The 25,071-nt window shown below is 41.5% G+C and overlaps 1 protein-coding gene across 3 annotated transcripts; it reads left to right on the forward strand.

The window, feature by feature from the left end:
* Window positions 1-992: 992 nt before the first annotated feature.
* Window positions 993-23,444, forward strand: LOC137613430 (3',5'-cyclic-AMP phosphodiesterase 7B-like). Of its 3 annotated transcripts, none has more exons than XM_068342648.1 (13): window positions 993-1,048; window positions 8,002-8,062; window positions 15,081-15,170; window positions 15,480-15,643; window positions 15,729-15,792; window positions 16,459-16,554; window positions 17,321-17,421; window positions 18,321-18,452; window positions 18,830-18,921; window positions 19,540-19,684; window positions 19,768-19,864; window positions 20,596-20,676; window positions 20,779-23,444. In XM_068342648.1, exons 1-13 carry the CDS (start codon window positions 1,019-1,021, stop codon window positions 20,964-20,966), a joined length of 1,341 nt encoding a protein of 446 aa, XP_068198749.1. In that variant the 5' UTR covers window positions 993-1,018; the 3' UTR covers window positions 20,967-23,444. The 3 variants fall into 3 exon arrangements, with proteins under 3 accessions (XP_068198749.1, XP_068198750.1, XP_068198748.1); XM_068342649.1 differs by lacking the exon at window positions 993-1,048 and adding an exon at window positions 5,430-5,730; XM_068342647.1 differs by lacking the exons at window positions 993-1,048; window positions 8,002-8,062 and adding an exon at window positions 10,871-11,565.
* The last annotated feature ends 1,627 nt before the right edge of the window (window positions 23,445-25,071 follow it).

Below are 25,071 nucleotides of genomic sequence, written 5' to 3' on the forward strand. Positions count from 1 at the left end.
TATTTGAAGTTATTTCAAACACAGCTATATTTTTAATGCCTGTTAATCTTTACAGGTTGCATCATTGTCGAAAACTAAATGGGAAGTGTCCAACCTGTAGCCGTGTCCATCAGAAGCAGTCAGCTGTGTAGCACCGTAACAAAATATATAAAATGCATGAAAACACCATATTAAAATACATTACATAAAAAAACCATACTTAAATTCATTTTGAAAGTGCACCAGAAATGACATAGGATGGGTCATACTTGCTGAGAACAAATGGGAAATGTCTCATCGTCATAAACGACGACGCCAGGAACTCCTTCTGCGTTGTCCTCACACTCAATGGAAATCTAAATGTCATCAAAATATGCAAAGATCACAGTGCCAGACTGAACCACTCTAACAGTAAATAGCTCATAAGTTGACGTTCAGTTTTTTCTCGTGCTTTGCTAATGTACAGATAAGCTAATGAGTTGAAAAAAGTTTTTAAATGAATTTAACTGACAAAAAATGAAATAACAATGTTTCAAACTGCATTAACTTAACATTCCCTACTAAATAACTGGTACAAATATGTTAATTTAGCCTAAACTGTTTTAACTTACACGGTTCTCGTCAAACGCCGCCATTTTGAAGCTTGTTTTCTCGAACTGAACTCTCCCCAGCATCGTGACATCAGACCACGTTGCACTACAATACTCAACCTTATTTTAAGTTGCACAGTACGCCACCTTAACTTCTGTCATGTTAAAATTAGTGTAGGCTAGTGTAAGCTTAGTGTAAACTTCATTAATGTGATGCTGAACAAATTCAAGTACTATTTCAGTAAGTACATGAAACCATTTGCTTTGCCTAATCTAAGTCTGGTAACTTAAGTAACTTTAAGTTACTGTGAAAAATATTTGCCATCTCCCTGTGTGCTGTATGAAAATAGCAGAATTTCGTTGAGTTGGATGACTGTTACTATCTTTCCAAACCCAAAATACACCTATTTGAACTTTGGTTTTTAAATATTTTATCCATAGTAGGTCTAATGGACAGATACTCTCCTCTGGAATCTACTGTAAGTAATCTAAGGCATTCATAACTTCACCAAAAGTTATATGTTATGAATTGCTTCACCTTTAAATTAATTTTCACATATTATCCCTCTTTTCTGAGATCCTTGTACAAAATTTTGAAAATGTTTTACCTTTTATGTTGATCTGCTTTGTCCAATATCTCAAGTAAGTGAAAACACAGAAAAGTAAAGTCTCTTCTTCATGGTTATAGTTCTTTGTTCTCATTCCTTCATATGTCAACTGATTCATGTACAATCTATTGAGGAACATTTACCTAGAAACTGACTAACGGTTCCATGTCTTACATCACAGAATAACACTTCTGCATTTTATCCTCTTAAAGTCAGCAAATAAATTTGTTTTCAGCTAAGACAAGAAAAACCCAAGAATCATTCTAGTAGGATTAGAACAGGTCTGTTCAAATGGAAATACATATCACGATAACTGTGAAAAAGAAATGAACAGAATGTGCATTTGTCTGTGTCTGTGTTGACGTTGATTCTTCTTGAGCTGTAGAAACTTGTGGCATAACAACTATGTTGCGTAAATGGATGCAACATATTTGTGAGTCCGTTTTAGAACTAGTGAAGGTTCATTCAACACAACACTTAAGTTTCATTTCAGCAAATGACTTTATTGCTACAATAGTTCATTATGCTTCTCTCTGAGACATATAAACAGACAAATGATGGTCAGCTGAATTTTCCCACTGTTTTTGGCTTACAGGACACACATTACAGATTGCTCAACCTTTTAAAAAAACTGAACTCATAAGCAGAACACTGCCATTCCACAAGTTTGAGTTTCACATCTAGAGATGATTGTGGCATTGCTATTTAACACAGATAACTGAAATGTTTCTTTCAAATGGTATGCTTCATGCTAACATACGTCATCCTCAATCCCGGGTTCTCTACCAGAGGCCTGGGACTCTGAAAGTTCAGTGCGGTATCTTAGCTGTTCGAAGGACTGCACTCTTCTGGACTGAGGCTTCAGATGTTGTTCCAGGAATCTGCTGGAACCACTCTTCCACTGCCCCAAGTGCTCTTACTACCACGGGGACCACAGTAACCTTGATCTTCCACATCTGTTCCCTTGATACTTCTCAATCTTTTCATGTTCCTTCTTCCTGATGTTAGCGTCAGCTGGAATCGCCACACCTATCACCACTGCTCTCTTCTGCTCTTTGTCCACCACCACTATGTCCGGTTGGTTAGCCAACAGCTTTTTTTCAGTCTGGAAGCTGAAGTCCCACAGGATCTTAGCCTTGTTGTTCTCAACCACCTTTGGTGGTATGTCCCATATGGATTTGGGTACTTCTAGTCAATACTGGACACTATAACAGCTACTTGGTTGTGCCTTTCCATGTGTGCTGACCCGGCTAGCATCTCACACCCTGCTACCACATGCTGGACTGTCTCTAGGGCTTCTTTACATAGCCTGCACCTTGGGTCAGATCTACTGTGGTAGATATTGGCCTCTATTACTTATTACTCTTGTACTTAGGGCCTGTGTTTGTGCTGCCATAACCAGTGCATCTGTCCTGTCTGTCAGTCCAGCTTTATCCAGCCATTGGTAGGTCTTCTTGATATCAGCCACTTCCTTTATCTGACGGTGTAACACGTTAATACAACATCGTAGAGCCAAGCCCCTACAATGCCGTGTAGGGGCTTGGCCCTCCAAGTTGTCTCCTCCTCCTCCTCCTCCTCCTCCTCCACCTCTTCAGGTTTCTGCTGTCTAAGGCATTCGCTTAGCAGTTCATCTTTTGGGGCCATCTTCCGGATGTACTCTTGGATTTTCGATGTTTCATCCTGGACAGTGGCCCTGATGCTCACTAGTCCTTGGCCTCCCTCTTTCCGCTTAGTGTACAGCCTCAGGCTGCTGGACTTGGGGTGAAACCCTCCATGCATGGTGAGGAGCTTTCTAGTCTTGATATCTGTGGCTTCTATCTCCTCCTTTGGCCAGCCTATGATCCCAGTGGGGTATCTGATGACTGGCAGTGCATGCATGTTGATGGCTTGGACCTTGTTCTTACCATTCAGCTGACTTCTCAGGACTTGCCTTACTCTCTGGAGGTATTTGGCTGTGGTTGGCTTCCTTGCGGGCTCCTCATGATTGCCATTAGCCTGTGGGATTCCAAGGTATTTGTAGCTGTCCTTTATTTCTCCTATCCTGCCCCCTGGTAGGTCAACCCGTTTAGTTCTGATCATCTTGCCTCTTCTCAATACAATCCGACCACATTTGTCTAATCCAAATGACATCACTATGTCGTCGCTGTAGATCCTGGTGGTGTGGATCAGTGAGTCGATTTTTTCCTCATTCCTGGCATACCGCTTGATGTCATCCACGTAGAGGAGACGGCTGATTGTTGTCCCGCTTCGGAATTGGTATCCGTAACCCCTCTTTGTGATGATGTGACTGAGGGGGGTTCAGGCCTATGCAGAACAGCAGTGGTGATAGTACATCCCCTTGGTATATGCCGCACTTGATGTTAACTAGGGCAATTGGCTTGGACTTGGTCTCTAAGGTTGTTTTCCACATTCCCTTTGAGTTCTTGATGAAGGCTCTTAGTGTCCTGTTGATCATATACAGTTCCAGACATTCCAGTATTCACGTGTGTGGCATTGAATCGTAGGCTTTCTGTTAGTCAATCCAAGCGCTGCACAGGCTGGTCTGCCTGTTCTTACAGTCTCTGTGGACTGCTCTTTCCACCAGTAGCTGGTGCTTGGCTCCTCTGGTGTTACTACCAACTCCTTTCTGTGCCCCGCTCATATATTGAACCATGTGCCTACTCATCTTAGCCGCCGTGATGCCTGACAGGAGCTTCCATGTTGTACCAAGACAGGTTATTGACTGTTTTGCCTTCAGTCAACCATTCTGGGTGTGTTCCATTCCTTAGAAGCTGGTTCATCTGTGCTGCTAGATGCTCATGGAGTTCTGTCAGCTTCTTTAGCCAGTAGGTATGAATCAAATCGGGGCCCGGTGCTGACCGACGTTTCATATTTGAAGTGATGCTTCTCTTTCCCATATGCCCTTCCAGTATTTCTCCACCTCAGCTCTTGGTGGGTCTGACCCCTGCTGTTATTTCCCTGCCACTGAGAGTACACTTTTGCTGGTTGAGTGGAGAAGGTCTTGTTTATTCTCCTGGCCTCTATCTCATTGGTGTATCTCTTCAGTCGGGTAGCCAGAGCTGTTAGTCTCTGCTTGGCAGTTTTGAGTGATTCAGGTATGGAGAGCTTGTTGTATTTCCTGGGTACCTCTTTCTTCACCATTTTCCCTTTCCACAGCTCAGCCAGCTGGCTGACTTCTCTCCATGTCGCCTTTATCTTGGCCTCTAACTGTCTCTTCCATGGAGGGTATTGCTTGATGTGCCCTGTATTGATCTGATATACCAGCATCTATATACAGTATATGTATATGTGTGTATATATATACACACATATAAAAACATATGTATACATATACATACATTTCTTCCGCTTCATCCGCTGTAGCAGGTTGCAGGGGGCTGGACCCTATCCCAGCTGAATGAGGGTGTGAGGCAGGGGAAGCTCTGGGCACGACACCAGTGCACTACGGAGCTACGCAGAGACGCAGACAGGCACTCACGCTCACACTAATACCTACTGGCAATTTGGAACAGCCAATTAACCTGAAACGCATGTTTTTTGGAGGTGGGAGGAAGCCGGAGAACCCGGAGAGAACCCATGCAGACACAGGAAGTACATGCAAGCTCCGCACAGAGCGGGACACGAACCCGGAACCGCCTTGCTGCACGGCAACAGCGCTACCCACTGCACCACCCTGCCACCCAAATTACTTTTAACTAAAAAAATGGAAAAGGAATCTAAAAGCTATGCTGTACAAAGTAGTACACATCTCTTGCAATCATTCTGAAAAACTAATCTGGTTAATGTAGTTGTGGAAAATCCTCTTAAAAAGCTTTCATAAACTGAATGGACATAGCTGTTAAAATGTGTTTCTGCTTCTACTCTGGAACCATTGTTGAGCTCAGTGGGAGAAAAACCACTTGAAATCTGATTGTGACAGCAGCAATCAGATATTGACTCACATATTACAGATACCTAAATCATTCTTAAAAAGCTTATGGGAATTGTGCCGTTTACGCTGTCCTGACAAAAAAGAGAAATAACACTTGAGTATCATAACAGTAAAAATAATCAAATTTGGGTCACTTCAATCAAGAGCGTGAGTCCGAGGTCTTTACGGAGGTTAAAGCATAGTTAACTGAGGACTAACGAAATACTGTATACTCGAGTCGCTGAATGTAACCAGCGCTGATTGGTCCACTCTCCACAAGTCCCGCCTCTCGGATATTACAACCAGCCCCTCCCATCTCCTCTCGCTGCGGCTCACAACCGAATCATGAAAACAGCACGCGCGCACGCGGCAAGGAGAAACCTCAACTTTACCTCGCAGTAGCAGAAGCCGACTCTGTCCGTACAGTAACAGTACGGTCAGACCGAACTACGGGCGCAGGATGAAATAGTTTTTTTTGTGAAACAGGTGTCAGTCAGGACACGGTCACCTTTCGTCTCGATGTATGCGACTCATTGACTCGCGTGATATGAAAACACTCAGCACGCGCCTGATTCCGTCGCATTCATTCGCTCGCTTCCCCTCGAGCTGCCACGATGTGTAAATGTCCTGTTTGACGGTGGAGGTACGTAGACGGAGACTTCACAGCTATGGCTAGCGAACAACAGGGACACAGACTTATTTTGGAATAGGCCTGGAAACACCGAACATAACACCAGCGTTGCATTCATAGCCTAACGGTCATCTGAGGACGTGAAGTGCTCAAAAGGGGATTTAAAACATCCGAGTTGTAGTTCGCTTTATGTTTTGCATTTGCTGTGGAGGTCTGTGAAGTTATTATGGTATTCCTATAAATCAGGCTAAGAGGGATGTTTTTGTAGATAGTGAGTTTAAAGTGAGCTATTTTTTAAAAAATAGTTTATTTTGGTGCACCTTTATTCACCAGTGGTGTGTTATTTGCAGATGTGGGCTCCAGGCCTTGTGTTGTTGTGTCCTGTCAGTGTATCGACAGCTTTACGGCAGTCAACCTGCTTCCTGGATACTGCAGAACTCATGCAGATGCTCTGACTAGTTGGGTGTTTGTGCTGAGGCTGCAGGATCACTCATGTACACAATATGTCTACCTCTGTTGAAATAGAGGTTCATCATCTGCATACTAGCGTATGCAGATGTTCTGTCCTATGTAAACAGTTTTATATGTTTGATCAGAAAAGTTTGAAGCATGACGTTTTTTCATGTAAGTCTCAATTTTGGGGGAAAAATGAAAATCAAGTTTGCTTTCAAGTTTTGCCCTTTGTCATGGAGATCGATCAGTAGCATCCCTTGATACCACATGTTATATTAACGTCTAACTACAGTATTTGGTGTCCAGTTTCAGCAATTACTGCTTACTGTTGAAGTCATCTCTTTCCCTACTTCATGTGTTTGGTTGTATCTGTTCTCCAATAACACATTTGAAAATAACTAAAACTTAACGGGTTCTTGATGTAATTTCTTATTTCACTTATTTTAGCCCCCCATTTCAGCATACTGTATTTTGAATTGTCCAAATAGTTAAACAATATTGCGCAGCACCTGTGTGCTAAACCTTAGTGATCACATTACATTGTTTCTGCTGCACAAATAAATGACAATAGTAAATAATTTGCAAGAAATGTTCCATGCAAATTGTTTTAGAATCATTCTGTAAAAAATATACTGGAGACAGTGAACACCCATCTCATGTAGACAAAGTCTAACCCAAGAGAGACTGTATAGAATTCTACATCATGGAATGAGAAGTTATGTTCTGTTCTGTAAACACCTCGTGCTGTAAGGGTGAAGTATCGTCTCTTGTTTGTCTCCATCCGCCCATTTCCTCTGACTCAAAAAGTTTTATAACTGTCTCCTTCCTGAGGGGTTTCAGCACTGTAATGATGTTTGTAATAAGATATTTCAAATGTTCATCTGCCCATCTGATCAGCAAAAGTCCCCACTTTCTAAAAAAAAATTGTTCAGACTGTCTTTGCCTTCAGCAACAGTGTTTACTGCATTCCGTTATCTCTCTGTCTACCAAAATAATAGCTGTTGCACGATTACAGCCATTAGTAACTTATAAATAGATGACTTCAATTGAATTTTAGTTCAGAGCACAGGGTTGTGATTCTGTGGAAGCTCCGACCTAAGATGGGTTGCAATGATAGATTACCACACTGCTGCTGTACTTCATCTGTTTTTACTAATCAGAATGTTATTGTGGTGTCTGAGAACTGGGTAGGGCTGTCCATGGAAAATATTTGTCACATATCTTTGCAGGGGCTCGAAGTGAAGCAACAGATGTCGTGATCATTTATAGCTGACAAATATGAGTTATATTGATGGCATTAATTAATAGATTCTGCAGTTGTTTGTTTGGTGGGAAGAGTACAAATATTCAGATTTGCTTCGTTGTATGTCATATGATATTTAATGTGGGAGAATTTGATTGTCCAAATTGTTGCCACTTTATGTGTTGCCCATTTATGCCGTCTGACTCAACACACAGACATGCTGATACTGGAACAGCAGATGCCACTGTTGTTTAGAGCATCCACTCTCTTTTCTAACTAAGAAGAAGAAGACTCTTAATCTCTAGCCTCAGATCAGATCAGACATGATACATGTCTGTTTGTTCAGGGATTATGATTCTGTGTCCCGTTTACCAAAGGTCTCTGAGAATGAAGCCTGACAAAGACGGTTGTTGTGACTTCACTTACTTTTTAGATTCGGTAAATTATTATTGCACAGTACAAATACAGGATGGTGATTTCATACTGTATCTATTACTGAAGAGCAGGGACACTCTTTGATTGCAGTGTGTGTATTGTATTGCTGTAATATTAATCTCAGCTTCTCTTTCTCTTTCTCTCGGCCACAGAGGTGTGGAGCAATCACATTTCATAGGTCAGAGCAGAATGCCATACAAGTTCGCATGCTGGGTAAGGATCCTAACCAACCTGAATACCTGTTACATACTTACACTGTGCTGTGAAAAAGTATTTGCCCTCTTTTCCTGATTTCTTCTTTTTTTGCATTTTTATCACATTTCAGTGTTTGAGATCATTGAACAAATTTTATTATTGGACAATGAAAATCCAAGTAAATACAAAACACAGTTATTAATGATGATATCGTTTGGTAAATCTTTTCAAAACTACCTGGCCCTGTGTGGAAAAAGTCACCTCCCCCCATTAAAACTTCATTTTCACAAGACAGACCGAGGCGTGACTCCTGCCAGACCTCTTCAACTAAGAAATCAGTTAATTGAAATTTGTCTGACTAGTTAAAATGGGTAAAGATTCTCCATAGCAACACATCAAGCTGTGATCCTAAGACAGTGAAGAACAAAAGAGAAAACAAAGTCTCTGAGATCTATTGGTCTGGAAAGAGTTAGAAGCCATTCCTAAGGCTTTGGGACTATAGCAAACCACGGTGAGTGCAAATATCCGCAATGGAGAGAACGGTGGGGAACCGTCCAAAAATGGCTGGCCTAACAAAATTACTCCAAGAACACATCAACTGATCCAAAAGGTCACAAAAGAACCCAGAACAATGTCAGTGTTCAGGACTCCACAATAAGAGACCTGAAGAGACCATGGGAGATTTCCAAGAAGAAAAAATGTAATGTGGACTGGCATTCATTCCTTCTTTCATCATCTATACAATAGGAATCATCTAATCTTTTGGAGTTAAACTGGAGCCTATCACAGCTGACTACAGCGGATGGGCAGGGTGCACCCTGAGCAAGTGGCCAGTTTATTACAGGGCCACACAAAAACACGAACACCCACTCATATTCACAATCATACCTTCGGACAATTTGAGCTAACAGCCCAACTCACTGTGCCAACCCTTCACCAGCACATATAAACCAGTAAATACTGAGGAGGGAGTTGATACATTAAAAAAATCATTAAGTTCTGCTTTACACATGATTTTAAACAAAAATAATTTCTTAAATACAAAAACAAATAGAAAATCTAAAGAAATAAAAGAGGTATGTACAGCTTCAAAAGAATTTCACAAGCTGCGTGTGTGTTCACATGCGTGCATGCATGTGTGTGTGTGTGTGTGTGTGTATGTGTGTGTGTGTGCCTGCATGTGTGTGCATGTGTGTGTGCTAGACATTTAAGAAGCCTGTGGCTGAAACAGACAACAGCTTGTCAAAGCTTTAACAAACTGACTGCTGCCTTTTGTTGAAAACCTTGGCTACCTATGGATTCAGAACACCTGCTAGGAAGCCCACACTGATTAACATTCTGAGCCACCTCGTAAATATTATCATAATTAACCTGCTTTCTTTACAAATCCCCATCAGGAACACAATTGTTATAAATGGTTCCACTAGCGTATTGTTGAGATGACCTTATTCCACAGAAGAGCTGGACAAATTGATTACTGGATGCTTTGGGTTCAGGTGATGCTGCATCGATGATGCACTATGACACAATAATTCTCTTTGGCAATACAGACACTGTTCTGTGTTCTCCTTTCTCTTAAGTTTGGAGTGGTCCCACTCTTTGGAATCATTGTGTGTTCTTTGTGTTCCTCCTTGGGATCATCTTCTTTCTCCTCATGACTTACTTTGCAGTCCTTGACTATCATTCACAATGTCAGAGGAGCAGAACAATCAAAGTTGTTGTGTCACAGGAGTGGGTTTACATCAAGAACTTTTAACAATCGAAGTACAGTATCACATTACCCTTGGAATCATTTCAGTCACTAACACTCTGTGTCTCGTGATCTGTCAACTTTTTACTTCCACTATGTGACGCTCAAAGCTGTGTCATTCTTTCTCTTTTTTCGTGCGTTTGTATTTTCTTTTACATATGGCTGCTTCCCAAGAGGACATTAACTCAGAGAAATTAGATTTTTTTCTCACTGCATGCTTAATGACAATGTGCATGTAAAGAGGAACATGTGGTTCTTATTTGATTACATTCACTTAATTGGTTTTCAGCTTCCACATGAAAGGCATTGTTTGTGTAGCATGTAGGGGCATTGAGAAAAGACATCGTGTTCCAAGGAACATTCTAATGATCAGGAAAAGTAGGCCGTTGGAGTAATTGTATTAAGCTAAGACAAAGAGGAAGTCAAACCTGAAATGTTGTGGTTTAGATCAGTTTTGCATGTAGTCAGAGTTCAGTTGTGCCGTAAATCAAACTGTTTCTCTGCTCTTCACATTTCTTTGACATACTTCCAACAATATATCTTTTATGACATGTTGTTCATCTTAGTTGTGTTTTAGTCCAAGGCTATTGAATCACCTGTACAGAATAATTGAAAACAAATATCTCAAAAGAACTGAAGGGTTTCTCTTCCAGTGAAACCTTGATAAAAGATGTCTCACGGCATGTGCCTCGTTTTGCCTCCAAGCAGATAACTTTTTGTTCTGTTCTGCATGACTTTGTTCTGGGGACATAATAGTCTTTTTTCCCCATTGTTTATGTCTGTCAAGACCGATTTCACTATTTGCATTTTCTGTAATGTTCTGCAAATCAGCAAGTTTAACGGTTGGAAAAAATGTTCATTGAACACCGTTCGGATGGCTTCTCAGATGCTAAGCCAAGTGTTGATTTCCTGCTAACCTGAGACCACGAGGCAGAGGCTGTGTTCATCTTTCATCTGATTGGATGTCCAGTAGAAACACAGGCTGGATGAGTGTTTGGAAGCTGAGAGTGGGGAGGGGAGGGGCTTTGAGGCTTTACAACAGCATCACCGTGAGTGAGACAGCAGAGGAGAGGGAATGCAGGAGAAAGAGGGAGCAGACTGTCATCTGCTAATTCTGGGAAACAAGCAAAGAGATGGATTCTCATTTTCTTTCTTTCTTGTCCACGCTCCAGTTCCCTTCCTTGTTTTTGCCTTTTTATCACTCCATGCTCACTTCTCTCAGTCCTCACTGCTGATTCTTTGTCTTTCTGCAGTCTCTACTCCTCTGTCCTACATCCAGACTTGCGACTAGACTCTGTCCTCATCTGCCTGTCTTATGGCTGCCTGACGGTCATCTTCTCCTCTTCTGCCCTTTTTACTACATTCCTCCTTCCGTCATCTCACTCAACATCTTCCGTTCAATCTTTCTTTACTGTACATTCCTGCCTTTTTTGCTTTGGTGTGAGGATGCCAATGCTGGAGGGGCTTTGGGGACCAGACCTCAGGATGAAGGACTCCAGTCTTGGGGTTGAAGTTGGGGTCTGTCCAGATGAGGCTCCCCCTTCCCCATTGTGGGGTCCACTCAGGATGCCTCCGGTGACCTGTGGTGGGGGTCTTTCACTCGCCCTGGAGCTTCCAGCTCTTATACGGCAGCTCAGGGCAGCTTGGAGGGCTCGCAGAGGAGGCCCCCCAGGGCCCGAGAAAAGTCAGGAGAGTGCTTGGGTGGAAGCAGACAAAGAAGAGGTAGAGGAGGAGAAGAATGCCATTGAGGCCAGGAGCACTGATTTAGAAGGTAACTTACACTCATCCATACCAGTAGAGTAAATCTTGCAGGAGTTAGTTTTCTGAAAAAAGTTCAGTTGTTGATCCTCTTTGTTTGGTATTGTATGCTACACATTCATAGCACAAGTAGGTTTTTGGTTTTGGTCATGTTCGGTCGGGTCACACCATGAATTATGGCTTCTGGCCTTGTTTCTGATGTTGTACATCGTGTTCTGAATGTTCTACTGTATTTGAATGGTCAGTCACATTTTTGGCAAGTGTGTGTCAGTGTGTTTGTGACTGATGAGCTGTTCTAAGCATGCCCCGAGCTGTTGATGTTTACAGTAAGTGTTGAGAACACGGTTAACAGCAGAGCAGACACAGGAGAAGGACTTAAGCTGCCATCAAGTACAGTTACATCTGCTGAACCTCAGCTCTACTGAAGACTGTTTTGTCACACCATCAGTCAAACGTGGACTCAAACACCAGCGACACAAGTCAGCAAGATGAGCAGTTTGATATGAATTACTTCAGTGGTGACAAACAACTTAATAACAAACTGTTTGAGGTCATCTGTCTGCCTCATACGGTGATATCACTTAGTGTTTAATATTGGTGACAAAGGCAGAAGAAAAATGTTATTTGATGTCATGCAGCAGAATGTATTTGATGCAGTGAAAACTGTGATAAAGGCTTAGAAACAGGATCAAGTTTTAATTAGTACTCAGTTTACCGTAACTAATTATCGTGTTCATCTCAGATATTCTTCTGAACATGATGAAGCAACGAGTCACACTGTGGGTCATCAAATATAAACATTGACTCATGAGGTGAAAATGGCTAAATGCACTCTGTTAACTTAGGTTGTTTAAGGAATGATGAATGATGATATCATTAATTTGCTAACATTTTGCAGAGCATGAAATTCTAATGTCTGATATTCCCCTGTTCCCTCGAATGAATACTTTTGATCTTTGTCACAGCAATGCTTGAACAGAGATAAAGAAGACTAGGGAGCTTAAAGGAAACAACAGAACTAAAGGAAGAGTTCAACATTTAAGCAGTCAGTAAATCTTCAAAACATTGATTTGATTATATTTTAATGACATTTGAAGCAAAGACGCTGTATTAGCAACATCTTGAAATAGAGGAGTGCTTTGTATTAAAAAAAAATCAAAATTTTGCTGAGGAAGGCAATCCACTCACACATTATCAATGTATTTAAAACAATTCCAAAGATGACTTTCTAGGTCCGAACTTCTTTTTGTTTGTTTTTATACTTACGTGAATGTGTAATCATGTCATCAGATAGCTAATCAATCAAGAAAATAGTCAGCCTATTTCCTTTTCCATTTAAATAATCCTCAGTTACACATACAGTATGTGAAAGCAGATTTACATCAAGGTTTCCTTTCTTCCTACCTTCACACATTTAAAAGGTGCATGCTCAGACAATCTGTGGATGCAGATTGCACATGCTCTGCTGTCACTGTCAAATCACACAAAAACAGAAGCATTAGGGCTGCTAGTGAGTTAACCGAGTCTGGAGAGTCCAGCCAGCTGTGTGGATGGAGTGTTTGTGGAGTGTAAGAAGCGACAAATGAAGTTTGCCACTTTGTTTTAAAACAGTTTGTTACATATGGCAGCAATGTGTGTGACTAACAGCCCTGCAGCACAGTTTGTGCCGTAAACACCCACAGATTCCAACAAAGCCGAGTGAGCATATTGCCATAGCGGCTCTGAATGTGTGTGGGTGATGTTGTTTTCACAGTTAAAATCATGGATTTAACCTCGTTTGTATGTGTGTGGGTGTGTGCATGTGTGTACATACTTGTCTCTATATATTTGTGTGTGTGTGTGTGTCTGTGTGTGTGTGTGTGTGTGTGTTTGTGTGTGTGTCCGCATGCATATATGCACTGTTTGAAGCCGTGAGTCCGTCACTGCATCTTTAAATACGCTTTCTACTGATTCACGTTTTTCATCCTAAATGACCCACTTCTGTGCTTCACAGCGACAGTGACCTAAATATCGCAGCGAGAGTTAAAGGACGAGAAAAGGGAAAGAACAGAGGGGCAGTGTGCTGGGGGAAGAATGTAGAAGGGTTGATGACAAGGTGTTCTTGGTCTTAAAGAAGACCAAGAACACCTTGTCAGGAGGAGACGGGAGGGGAGGAGACAGATGGAGACAGGAGCAGAGTGGTGTGTGTCTGTCAGTGTCAGAGGGGTGTGATCTGAGCGTTACTGCAGTGGTTTTTCCACCTAATTGCCCACCAGCACTCGGGATGAAAAGCAAAGAGGCTTTCCCTCTATTCTACTTGTCTAACTAGGCCAGTGGGACTCCTCTGCCTGACTTCGAGTGGCTGAGTCACATCCCTTAAGCGCTTCATTCGTGCTCGCTCGATGCAGAACGTATAAATAGGATGCCTGTCGTTCTATGTACACACACTCTCACACACACATTTGCCAAAGCTGCAAACACTACCTGCCTGTGTAGTAAAGACAAAGATCTGACAGCTCCTTGAGAGTTACCTCTGAGACTCCAGCCTCATCAATATGTTCTTCAGTTCTCTCCTCAGTAGGAGAATCACAGGTGGTGTGTGTTTGTAACCTGGAGGACACACACTGACATGTGCTACGCTCCAGTTCCTCCCATCTGATCCCTGAATTATTCACCATATCCATAGGTTTTTGTTTATTCAAGTGTAAAGTGGATTCACATGCATGAACACTGGGACCTGGTTCTGTTGTGTCTTGTTGTCGCTGGCTTTTTAAAATGTAATTGCACATTTTAAGCAGAGGCCTTTGTGTTTATTCTTCCTCCTTTTCCTCCTCCTCCTCACAAGCAAGGATTAATGATTTCTCCAGGGATTCTACAGACATGGAAATAATTTAAACAGCATACAAGAACATTTGATATGTGATGATCTGAATGTGCTCAGTGTAGCATGGATTGTGTACTTTTGTTTTTAAACGGTGCAAAATGTTATCCAATCAAACTAATCCCTCACTGCAACAATGTTTTATTTCTTTGTACCAAGTTTCACAGAAATACAATTACTTTTTGTATTATCCTGCTAACAAGCAAACCAGCGAGCAAACATCCCCCGGGGGGGGGGGTAATTATTTCATGAACAGAACACAATGGCATTGCAGCACGAGTCTGATAAATACAAAATGTTCCACAGCAGCTGAGCTGTGGCATGAAATTCATTATCTATGGGCTGGTTTGGAGCGTCCTGGTGGTTCAGTAGTTTCAAAGAATCTTTTTTTTTTTTTCCCCAAACAGTTTTATGAGCAACTCCAAATGAGATTTTATCAAGCTGATCATGCTCATCATCAGTTAAAGGACATGAACGTCACTCGGGAACACTTTGTTTTGGTCTGCTGTGTTCTAAACTCTGATCTCGTGCCTTCCTCTTGAAAGCTCGATTCATGGATCTTAGGGGCATGTCTGGCAAGAATGACCACAACACTAATCAGCAGTGACACCAAACATTCAGCCTTTTCTGTTTATTCTTTGCTCTTGTGTTTTTCTCTCTCTGTGCAGCTGATGGCAGACTGAAAACTGGTCATGCTGGTCTGCTGCTGGTTGAGAGACGAGGCTCCTACCCCCTGACTGACCTGCAAATCCTTAAAAGTAAGTCTGACCCATTTAAATCTAAAACAATACAGATTATTTGCACATATAAGACAAAATATTAGTCCACTAATACAACTGTGTTGTTTTTAAGGGAAACATGCTGTAAGGAATAAAGGTGTCACATTTGGCTTGTATAATATTTTTACCAGTCAAAGGCAGAATTGGAGTAATTCTGTATTACATTCAAGTAAAGAATGTTTAACTAAAAGCGACACACTTGACACTCTCGTTACATAATGGAGCATAAACTTGCTCCATTGATCCTTCCATTCAGGAGCCACATGCTTTTCGACTTTCTCATTTCAGCCAGTGCCCAGCAGGGAGCAGTGGAGTCTGGAACCAGGAGGAAGGTGAAGCGTCTGCTGAGCTTTCAGAGGTACTGCCACGCTTCCAGGCTGCTCAGGGGATTGATGCCCCGCAACCCTGGGTCGCTGCACCTACTGGACGATGACTACCTGGGACAGGCTGCAGTAAGAATGCTCACATCTCTTGAAAATGTGTATGCATCAGGGGTTACTTGCAGATCAGTTCTGAAAACAGTTTCTTCCATTATAGCACATGCTGTCTAAACTAGACACCTGGAACTTTGACATGTTCCTCTTTGATCGCCTAACAAATGGTAAGACTGTCTAAGATTCCCTCCACACTTTTATTGAGGCATATGCATGAAACCTCTTGTTTTTGTTCCAAAAATGTATGCCGGTAATTTACATGACTTTTAAAGGGTACTCATTGCTTCTCCCTCATAAATGTTCAATAATAAATTAATGCCCACTTCTCATTTGTTGTCCACCTCACCGTAAAGTCCTTTCAGGCTTCAGTGTCCACATTATAATTGTGAATAATGGACAGGGATTAGCTTCCGATCTTTTTGTGATGTCAAAAATCTTTGGTTCCTGGGTCCATCATTTAAAGCCATATTTTTAATTGGCACAGAGGACACTCACTTTCAGCAAAATTAAGTGAAAAAAAACCAAATCTCTAGTTTGCGTCTCTGCATCTCTATCATTCGACATATTGATGCAAGAATTAATTCTGGAGGGAAAAATTTTTGTTGTCTCTAATCTGGCATATAATCTCACCAGTTTAATAACTGCATTCTATCATGGGATATCCATCTTTTTTCTGTTCGTTGCTGATCCACGTGAATGGGATGTTTTGAGTTTTTATTTCTGCTCGCTGTCACAGAGAAGTCATTATTATGTGCATGTCATTTATGCAATGTGTAGCTCTGATATCTGACTTCACCAAGAGTTACTGTCTTGAATGACTTTGTGCTCTGCAGGTAACAGCCTGGTTACTCTGATGTGCCATCTCTTCAGTGTTTATGGTCTCATTCAACACTTCCATTTGGACATGGTCAAACTGCACAGGTTTCTGGGTAAGTTGCAGAAAGTATCAGCAGTTTTATCATTCAGTATCTGTTATTCTTGGTATTCATATGATAAAACTAGTTTTTTTTCCTACATGCTACATACAGTATATGCCTACAAGCTAGATACTGATTTTCCTAAAACACAAGAAATTTTTCAGTGGGTGGAAATATTATTGTGTTTATCTATGGCACGTTGTCTTTGCTAATGTAGAACACATTCGCTCCATAAACAGTGGACACGCGGCCTTTTTGCCGGGGCAGCATGTTCTTGAAGCTCATGGTTGGTTTAATGTTTCAGGAAATCCCAGGTTGATGTCAACTGTTCTTTGTCTGCATCATGAAAAAGCCACTCGGGTCATATTCCCCACAGTTAAATGTTAAGCGACTGTGTGGACGTTACTGGGGTTGTGTTTGGCAGTGCTCCTGTTTTGGCTTCGCTTCGCTGCGTCTGGCTGGTATTTGTTGGTTGAGCTGCTTATGTGAACACACAAGGTGTGAGATCGGTTGGGAATAGGTTGGAAAGAAGAGATGTGACAGATTGATTTGAGTTCAGGAACTTCTCATTCATTCAATCCATGGCGATCCTAAAATTTTGTTTCATGTTTTCATGCTATTGATCTAAACAATGACAACTCATTAATCAGTTGAACTGATGAAGCCTCTTGGATGACAAGTGAAACGACTTCAAACCTTTAAATTAAAGAAGTTCATTTTGATTTGTCCTTTAAAGATAACTCATTTAGTGAGGTTTAATTCTAGTTCGTTCTTACAGGCATGGTACAAGAGGATTACCATTCCCAGAATCCCTATCACAATGCTGTTCACGCTGCTGATGTCACGCAAGCCATGTACTGCTACCTGAAGGAGACCAGGGTAATGAATACTGTATTCAACACAGACACACACCACGCTTCATTAGTTCATTAGAGTTTCTCCTTGACAGCTTGTTTCAGGTTTAACAGGATATGTACAGGGATAATTCAATCCATCCATCCCCCCACCTGGAGGAATCCCTGAAGCCCTCAGACCACATTAAGGGTCTTCTCCGTTTATAGAGTAATTGCTTTTGCATCCTCTGTAGCAGTTTGTAAAGCAGTTTGTGATGCATCCTTTTTATTCAAAGCACTTAAATATATAAATTGAATTAACTCAACGCATAAACACACGCAAACGTATACACTATGAAGACGTTAGCAAGTGTTCACCATGCTCACCCTGATGCATTTATTGCTGCACGAAAGTAAAATTGTTTTAGTATTTTCACATGGAGGCTTGGTGGTAAATGCAATTATTTTGCTTGTTTAGATTGAAATGGGCATTTATAAAACTATCCAGGACAACTTTTGATTATGTTCAGTTTCCAAAGGCACAAAAACAAACCCAAAGCTTTATAAATCCAATAAATGAGAAGAACTTCGTAGGAGTCTTCTCAAATACGTAGATCTTCAGAGAATATTTGAAGGTGCCGGAGTCCAATCTCTGTCAGAATTGCCAATCATTGTATCGGATATGTTCATTAAAATAGGTCAGGTTTTATATATTTCAGTATGAACGTTACACCCTCACGCACCCGTGCAATAATGAAAGCCATAACCTGTGAGTCATAGTTTCATGTGAAGGTCAGCATGTTTACCAAAACAAAGTCTCAAACAAACTGCACACACACTAGCTGTGAATACATGTCTTCTGGTCAGAACAAACACACTTCGTCTGAAGTGAGCGTGCTTCCTGCTGCAGCAGCTGACCGCCTGTGAACCACTGTTGTGTTGTAGCTGGTGGAGCATTTGAGACCTCTGGACCTGTTCCTGGGTCTCATGGCAGCAGCTGCCCATGATGTGGACCATCCTGGTGTCAACCAGCCCTTCCTCATCAAGACCAGACACCACCTGGCATCTCTCTACCAGGTACATGCAGGGTGGGGTTGACAAGTGTCTAGCTGTGAACGTGGACAACCTGGGTTAAGAGTTGGGTGTGACTTTATTATTTGAAACTATGATGAAGCGGTTATCATTATTTCTGGGGTCCAGACACAGTCCCCTCTTGTTCATCTGTGTTACGTAGTAAATTATGAGTTTTGAGTGTGGTTGCTGAGGCTGTCTTGACAAATTTGTGTCTGACTGCTGTAGTGTAAAATGTTTTCAAACCAGACTCATAACGTTAGACCAATCTATTTCCACATCGCTGTTCAGTTTCAGTCACCGTGAACTAAAAATGATAGGGTCGTTTCTATCAGTTAGGACTCAGTCTCTTTGAAACATATTATGTGATCTGTGCTGTACAGAACACGTCTGTGCTGGAGAGCCACCACTGGAGATCCACGGTGGGCATGCTGCGGGAGTCAGGACTGCTGTCCCACCTGCCTCCTGACATGTCGTAAGGACTCACAACAGCCTTCAGACACTTTCTCGCCATTTAAAGCTGATCAAGTACAGTTGTACCTTTATGGTGCAGAGAGGCAGCTGAACATACAGAAGAGAATGAAATGTAGCCGCTAAATTTCCCGGACCACTAGTCTGTGGCTACACTGGAGACGCAGGATATTTGACTGAAAACATGTTTTAGTGTAAATCAGGATACAATAAACATTTACATCATGCTTCGATCTGAATTGAGCGTCTTCATCCCACCCCAGAGTAGAACCTGTCCAGCCCTGTTCATACTAGCAGCAGTTGCATAAATAACAGGTTGACTGTAGAGCGTTCCCCTGATAAATAAACAGAGCAACATATTTTATGTAACAAAACCTTTCATTTTAATCAGTTATTAGATAAATTTGTCAGAGCTCTGTGATTTAATGGAGGTACAGTAGTCTTTTCAACTATAATGATAATTGTTGTATTTGTGCACACAGTAACCAAACACCAGCTTGTTTGAAATCGATTACGTTATCCCGATTATAGTAGAGAAAGCTTAGCCTGTGCATAGGGAAACATTAGCCGAGGCTAGACTAGTTTGGGTTCTTTCTCAGTGGCGCCTCCCTCTACTCTGCAGGCAGGAGATTGAACAGCAGTTGGGTTCTCTCATCCTTGCTACTGACATCAGCAGGCAGAACGAGTTCTTGTTGACCTTTAGAGAACATCTAGACAATCAGGACCTGGACCTTCAGCTGGCTTCACACAGACACTTTATACTGCAGGTAAGCTGCTAACCGTCTGACATTACACAACATCCATTCATCTTTCATCAAGAAGTCCAATTATACATCATCTCTCTCGTCAGATCTCTCTGAAGTGTGCCGACGTCTGTAATCCATGTCGGGTTTGGGAGTTGAGCCGACAGTGGAGTGAAAGGGTGTGTGAGGAGTTCTTCAGGCAGGGTGCGTGCTTGTCTCACATCACACACAGAAAAAATAAGCAAAGAGAACACATGAGAGGAACATTATATAGGGTGTTTACAGTGGGTTTCAGATGACTGCCTTTATCCCAGTAACAAGCTAGATATTAGTCGAATGGAAATTATTCAGTCTAAAGTTATATTAGATGCCCTGAGATGTGCTGGCGATGTGTCCAGGGTGTACCCCGGCTCTCACTCAGCCAGCAGGGATAGGCTCCAGCAAAAACCGTAGATAAACGACAAAAGACAAGACGACTGAATTCATCTTGTCTTCAAAAAGATAAATGAAGTGATGTTCGTGCAAGTGTCTCTTCAAGCTAAGACCACATGTCCTACAGTTCTGCTATGAGATGATCTAAAGAAGCGGATCATAATGCAATCATATCATGATGGGATGGATGCACCCAAATCAAAATTAATTTTAGCTTAGAGATAACATCAATTGAAAGCGGCTTTACAAAAATCTGACTTTCATGTCATACTTTATTTCTTACATGTTGATGTGTGCTATTAAAATAAGAACTGGTGATGACAGTACTTCAGTATGGCAGCTTGAACATGGAATTAAACTTTATTTGGCCAATATGGGCCAAATAGTTAAATTGAACAATTATGTGATAAAAGTGCGTCCTATTTTTGTTCTGTTCAAACTTGTTTGTTTTTTTTTTAAGATGCCTAAAAAAAAAAAAAATTTCCATAATTGTATCCCAACAGGTGACCTGGAGAGAAGGTGTGACTTGGAGATCAGTCCTCTGTGTGACCAGCAGGCTGACTCTGTCCCAGCCATCCAGATGGGTGAGTCCGCACATGCTAATCATGTTACAGTGTGTCAACATGAATACTGGAGATGTTGTTCACCTGATTGGGAGATGATCACCATCATTGTGCTCCACTCAGGCTTCATCTCCTACATCGTGGAGCCGCTGTTTGATGAGTGGCGTCGCTTCACTGAGCCCAGCCCACTCAGCCAAGCCATGATGGGTCACCTGCACAAGAACAAGGCCCACTGGAGCCGCCTACGATACGCACACACTCCTTCAGACACACAAACGCACACCCAGGCCGAGCAGCACACCCAGGCCTGAGCTTGAACGAGACGACGGAGGAGAGGAAGGGGAAGACATCCCTTAATCCTCCCTCTGTTTCTTGAGGTTTCTCGTGTTCCTTTGTGAATGGAGAAGAGGAGTGTGTATGCACCTCCTTTTTTGTCCTCCAGCATACAGCAGACTCTCTCCCAGCGCTGATTGTTCACAGGAATCTGAATCTAGAGTGCTGGACGGGACTCTGGCCTGGATTCATGGGAGGGTGTACCCTCTGAATGGGGTTGAGGATTCTACTACTGCAGGAAGATCATGGAAAGAGATTGATGATGAGCCGGGAACGGGATGCATCTTAGTAAATAATATGCCATACAACTAAACCATGCCTTTCTCTTTGACTCTGATGTCTTCTTCAAAGTATCATAAAGATGTAGCGGGTAAGAAGTCACAAATGATGAACGAAGAGGGAACCGTGCATACAAAAAAGAGAAATTAAAACGACACATTTATACAAGGAATAGACACATTTATCACTATATTCACCATGTTACACAAATTTTAGACAAACATTGTTGAAGGTCTTTACACTTTTTCTCTTTTTGTAGTTTCCACTTACGATTAGGCGCTGTTTCATACCAGTGTCTTGCCTGTCTACTTTTCACTGACGTTCCTTTGTAACTAGAGCCGGTACGTCATTACTCTGAACTGTACAGTGTGTTCTGTGTACAGGTCATAAGACTGACTCAAGAGACCCATGGAAGTCAAGGACTGAGTGGCTTCAGGTGGACAATATCTGTGGAAATAAGAGCCTTTTTTTAAAAAGTGTATTTGTTGATGTAACTTAGAAATAATATAAAATAGACACACTGAAATGATCAACCTCAGCACTTCACAAGCCAAAATCAGCAATATATTAACCGTTTGACTGGGAATGGATTCTGGGAAGCGTAACTCTTCACTTGTGTATATTAGTAATAACTCAACGGGTGCATTTACTTCTATGACGACCTCACTTTACAAGCTTCTATACAACAAAGCCTTAACAGCAACTTGATCTGTTTGTGAAACATGTTTTGTATGGATTTGTTTTTATTTTTGAACATACAGTGTCTGCCTGTTTTTTCTTCAGTCATGCCAGCAAACTGAAACACACACACACATACACACATATGCTGACGGTACTGTAGCACACTGTTTCTTGTCATCAGTCACCAGGGTGTCATTGGGTATCCATCCAGTGTTGACAAGGTGCCAATGTATTAGTCAGACACATCAACACACTGTTGTTACCTCTGTCAAGTATTTATATTTACTTTATCTTTGCCATTTTCCAGATGCGATGTCCTGACTGTATCTTGCGTCACAAACACACTCGTGCAATTTACTGTTTGAAAATACCTTCAACTCCATTATTTAATCCATTATATTCTGATGGGAGTCTCAATTGTATCAACATAAAGCCATATTGTTGGTTATATAATGGTAGATTATTTAGATTATCTAGAATTAATAATCCAAAATGTTACATTGTTATTACTAGTGTCTCCCAACAGTGGCATTGATCTTCATGGTGATGAAACCTCAAAGTAAGCAGATTAAGTAAAGTCTAGTTGGTCCCAGTCTAGTGTGTCAGTATAAAACTAGTGAGAGGACTAGTCTGGCCTGGTCCAGCCTGTTTGTAATGGTGCTAACAGTGGCCTCACGCTTTCCCTGAGCTGTAGAATAATCTGAGCATTATCATTTTAACACGGCCAATAAACGGTGTACTCTACATAGAATGTATTCTATTAGATTATTTGTTAGATTATATATATTAATGAATTTTATCGAACTGTGACATAACACTGTTTTATGAGATGCAATAAATAGCAAGAAAGTAGACTTCATATTCATATGTAGCCATAGCAGTTATGAGTGTTCATAGGCTTTGCCTGAATATCTCACTATTGCTGCTGTTAAAACGAACAGTTTATCTAGATAAGTCACGGGTCACTGCTGTAGTCTAGGCCTGTTTGAGGCCTCTGGCTGCCTTTCAATACCTCCTGAAACAGGGTAACTGAACCTTGCTGGTTTCAAGTACAATTGTGCACAATGTTCAACATCTTAATGTCACACTGATTATACCACAGTCACACTTATTCCATGTTAGTGGTCAAGCATGAGCTCCATTATGTGGCTGTTTTTGGAGCTCTGAGTTAACCGGATAGAGCTTACCCATTTACCGCTGTAGAGCACAGACACACACTGATAGCAGTGCACACCTACAGCACGCGCTACCATCGCCAATGACTGGAAAGAAGGTAAACTCGGCAGAATTATTTATAATTATTTTTTCAAAGGCGTCCAACATTGATATCACCCTAACAAACAGTGCACTGGACATTTGCAATATAACCCTCGAGTCATCTGGACCCAGACTGAGTCTGAGTCTCTGTGCTTCAGTGTTTGGACAGATCATCTGACCCCTTGACTGTATATTTCTGTTCTAACTTCCAAGCACTGTGAAAAATAAAATGTTTTTTTAATGAACATCCAATACAGCAAATATTGTGTTATAGTGCGGGAGAACTCTGTTTTTAAATATTTTTGATTCTTTGACCACTGGAGGGCAGTATAAAAGTGGTTTTAGAGTAAACTGGTAACAAGAAACTATTAAGACTTATGGCATAGGGCCCTTTCATAGATGCCTCTCCCTGCTTCTTTGTTTGCAGTACAAATACAATTCCCACCCGAGAATCAATATGTAAGCAAAGTTAAGGGCTATGAGCTCATATGTCAACATAAACCCTAAAGAGAAGAAAGACAGGTTGAAGTCAAACTGTATAGAGTTGTGCTTTCTTGTAGCTGACAAGACAAACAACAGAGCATGAAGCTGAATGAGTCACACTGTTGAATCATGAAATTATTCTACACAAGCATTTGTATTTTCTCACCCATTAACAAAACTAGTTCTGACACAACCACAGGAGGCAAAAAAGAAGACAAGTGTTAAAGACAAAATAGATCGGTGAGCTGAAGTAGATTAATGGGATTATTTAAAAAAGAAGAATAAAGAAATGTGACGCGTGTAAATACAGGTTAAAAAGAGGGAAAGTACAATGAAGGAGGGAGACACTACTGAGAATAGAGGTAGTATACAGAGTACGGATTGCCCTCATTTGCATATCTCTGATTTGCATTGCAAAACAGGCTTGTGGATTGTGAATCCACTTCTGAATGGTCACCTATTAAATCGCTTTACACTGAGCTACACAACTTTATCTTGGCCTGTTTTAAATGCTGACTACACAATTTTTTTTGGCTCTCTGGGACTTTTTTAGGCTGCTCTTTGATTAAACGAGAGCACACACATTCCCACACACACTCTGAAGAAGTCATGTTTTTGAGGATCTGAATCTGTTCATCAGGGCATGGCATCTGACATCCATTCATGCCGTTAATTGTCTTACCGTCTGTCTCTCAGTCTAACACACACACACACACACACACACACATGCCCATACAGACACACACAACACAGTTCAGTCAGTCCGTACTCATCCAGCATGTGTCACTGTAAATATTGACACTGCAAACAGAGCCCCCTCTTTTTGCCCCTTAAATTTCATCCAACCACTCCCTCTGTCAGCCCATCAGGTTGATAACCATCTCCCTTCCAAATCAACACTATGAAAAAGCTTTGTGTGTGAGAGAGTTTTGTGGATCGCACATATTACTGAGCCTAAACGTTTAAGTGTGACTCTTGTCTGAGCTGAGGTGACACCTTTCCAGCTTCACTGGTGTGACATGAGGGTTTCCAACCATCTGCGTGGAGAAAGTGAAAAACGAAACTGACCTCTCCTCTGCAAAGAAGGGATTAATCTCCTGTTGTCAGTCAGAATCGCCCCTTCTTTTCTTTTTTCTTTCTGTTTATCTGTCTTTCTCCCTGTCTTTCTGTCCACCCTCAAGCAGAGAGAAGAAACAGAGCAGGATAAACAACAATATCGCCCTCCCTCTTTTTCCCTCCATTATGTCTTACATGCTGTATATAATGTGCGTAGACCAGACCAGACCAGATCGCTGCTCTGTGTTCATCTTCTGAAAATGAGGAACTACTGCAGTCTTCTCCCCACTGCTGAGGTGGAGAGAGGCACCCCTGGCTGTTTTATTT

This window comes from Antennarius striatus, chromosome 19, assembly GCF_040054535.1.
Source record: "Antennarius striatus isolate MH-2024 chromosome 19, ASM4005453v1, whole genome shotgun sequence".
NCBI lineage: Eukaryota > Metazoa > Chordata > Actinopteri > Lophiiformes > Antennariidae > Antennarius > Antennarius striatus.

Bases quoted from the DNA above. Each gene is read 5' to 3' on its own strand.
- LOC137613430 (XM_068342647.1), top strand. From the start codon at position 11,241: ATGCCAATGCTGGAGGGGCTTTGGGGACCAGACCTCAGGATGAAGGAC. The intron at 16,555-17,320 runs GTAAGTTGCAGA...TCGTTCTTACAG, and splicing joins CAAACTGCACAGGTTTCTGG to GCATGGTACAAGAGGATTAC. The intron at 20,677-20,778 runs GTGAGTCCGCAC...TGCTCCACTCAG, and splicing joins TGTCCCAGCCATCCAGATGG to GCTTCATCTCCTACATCGTG.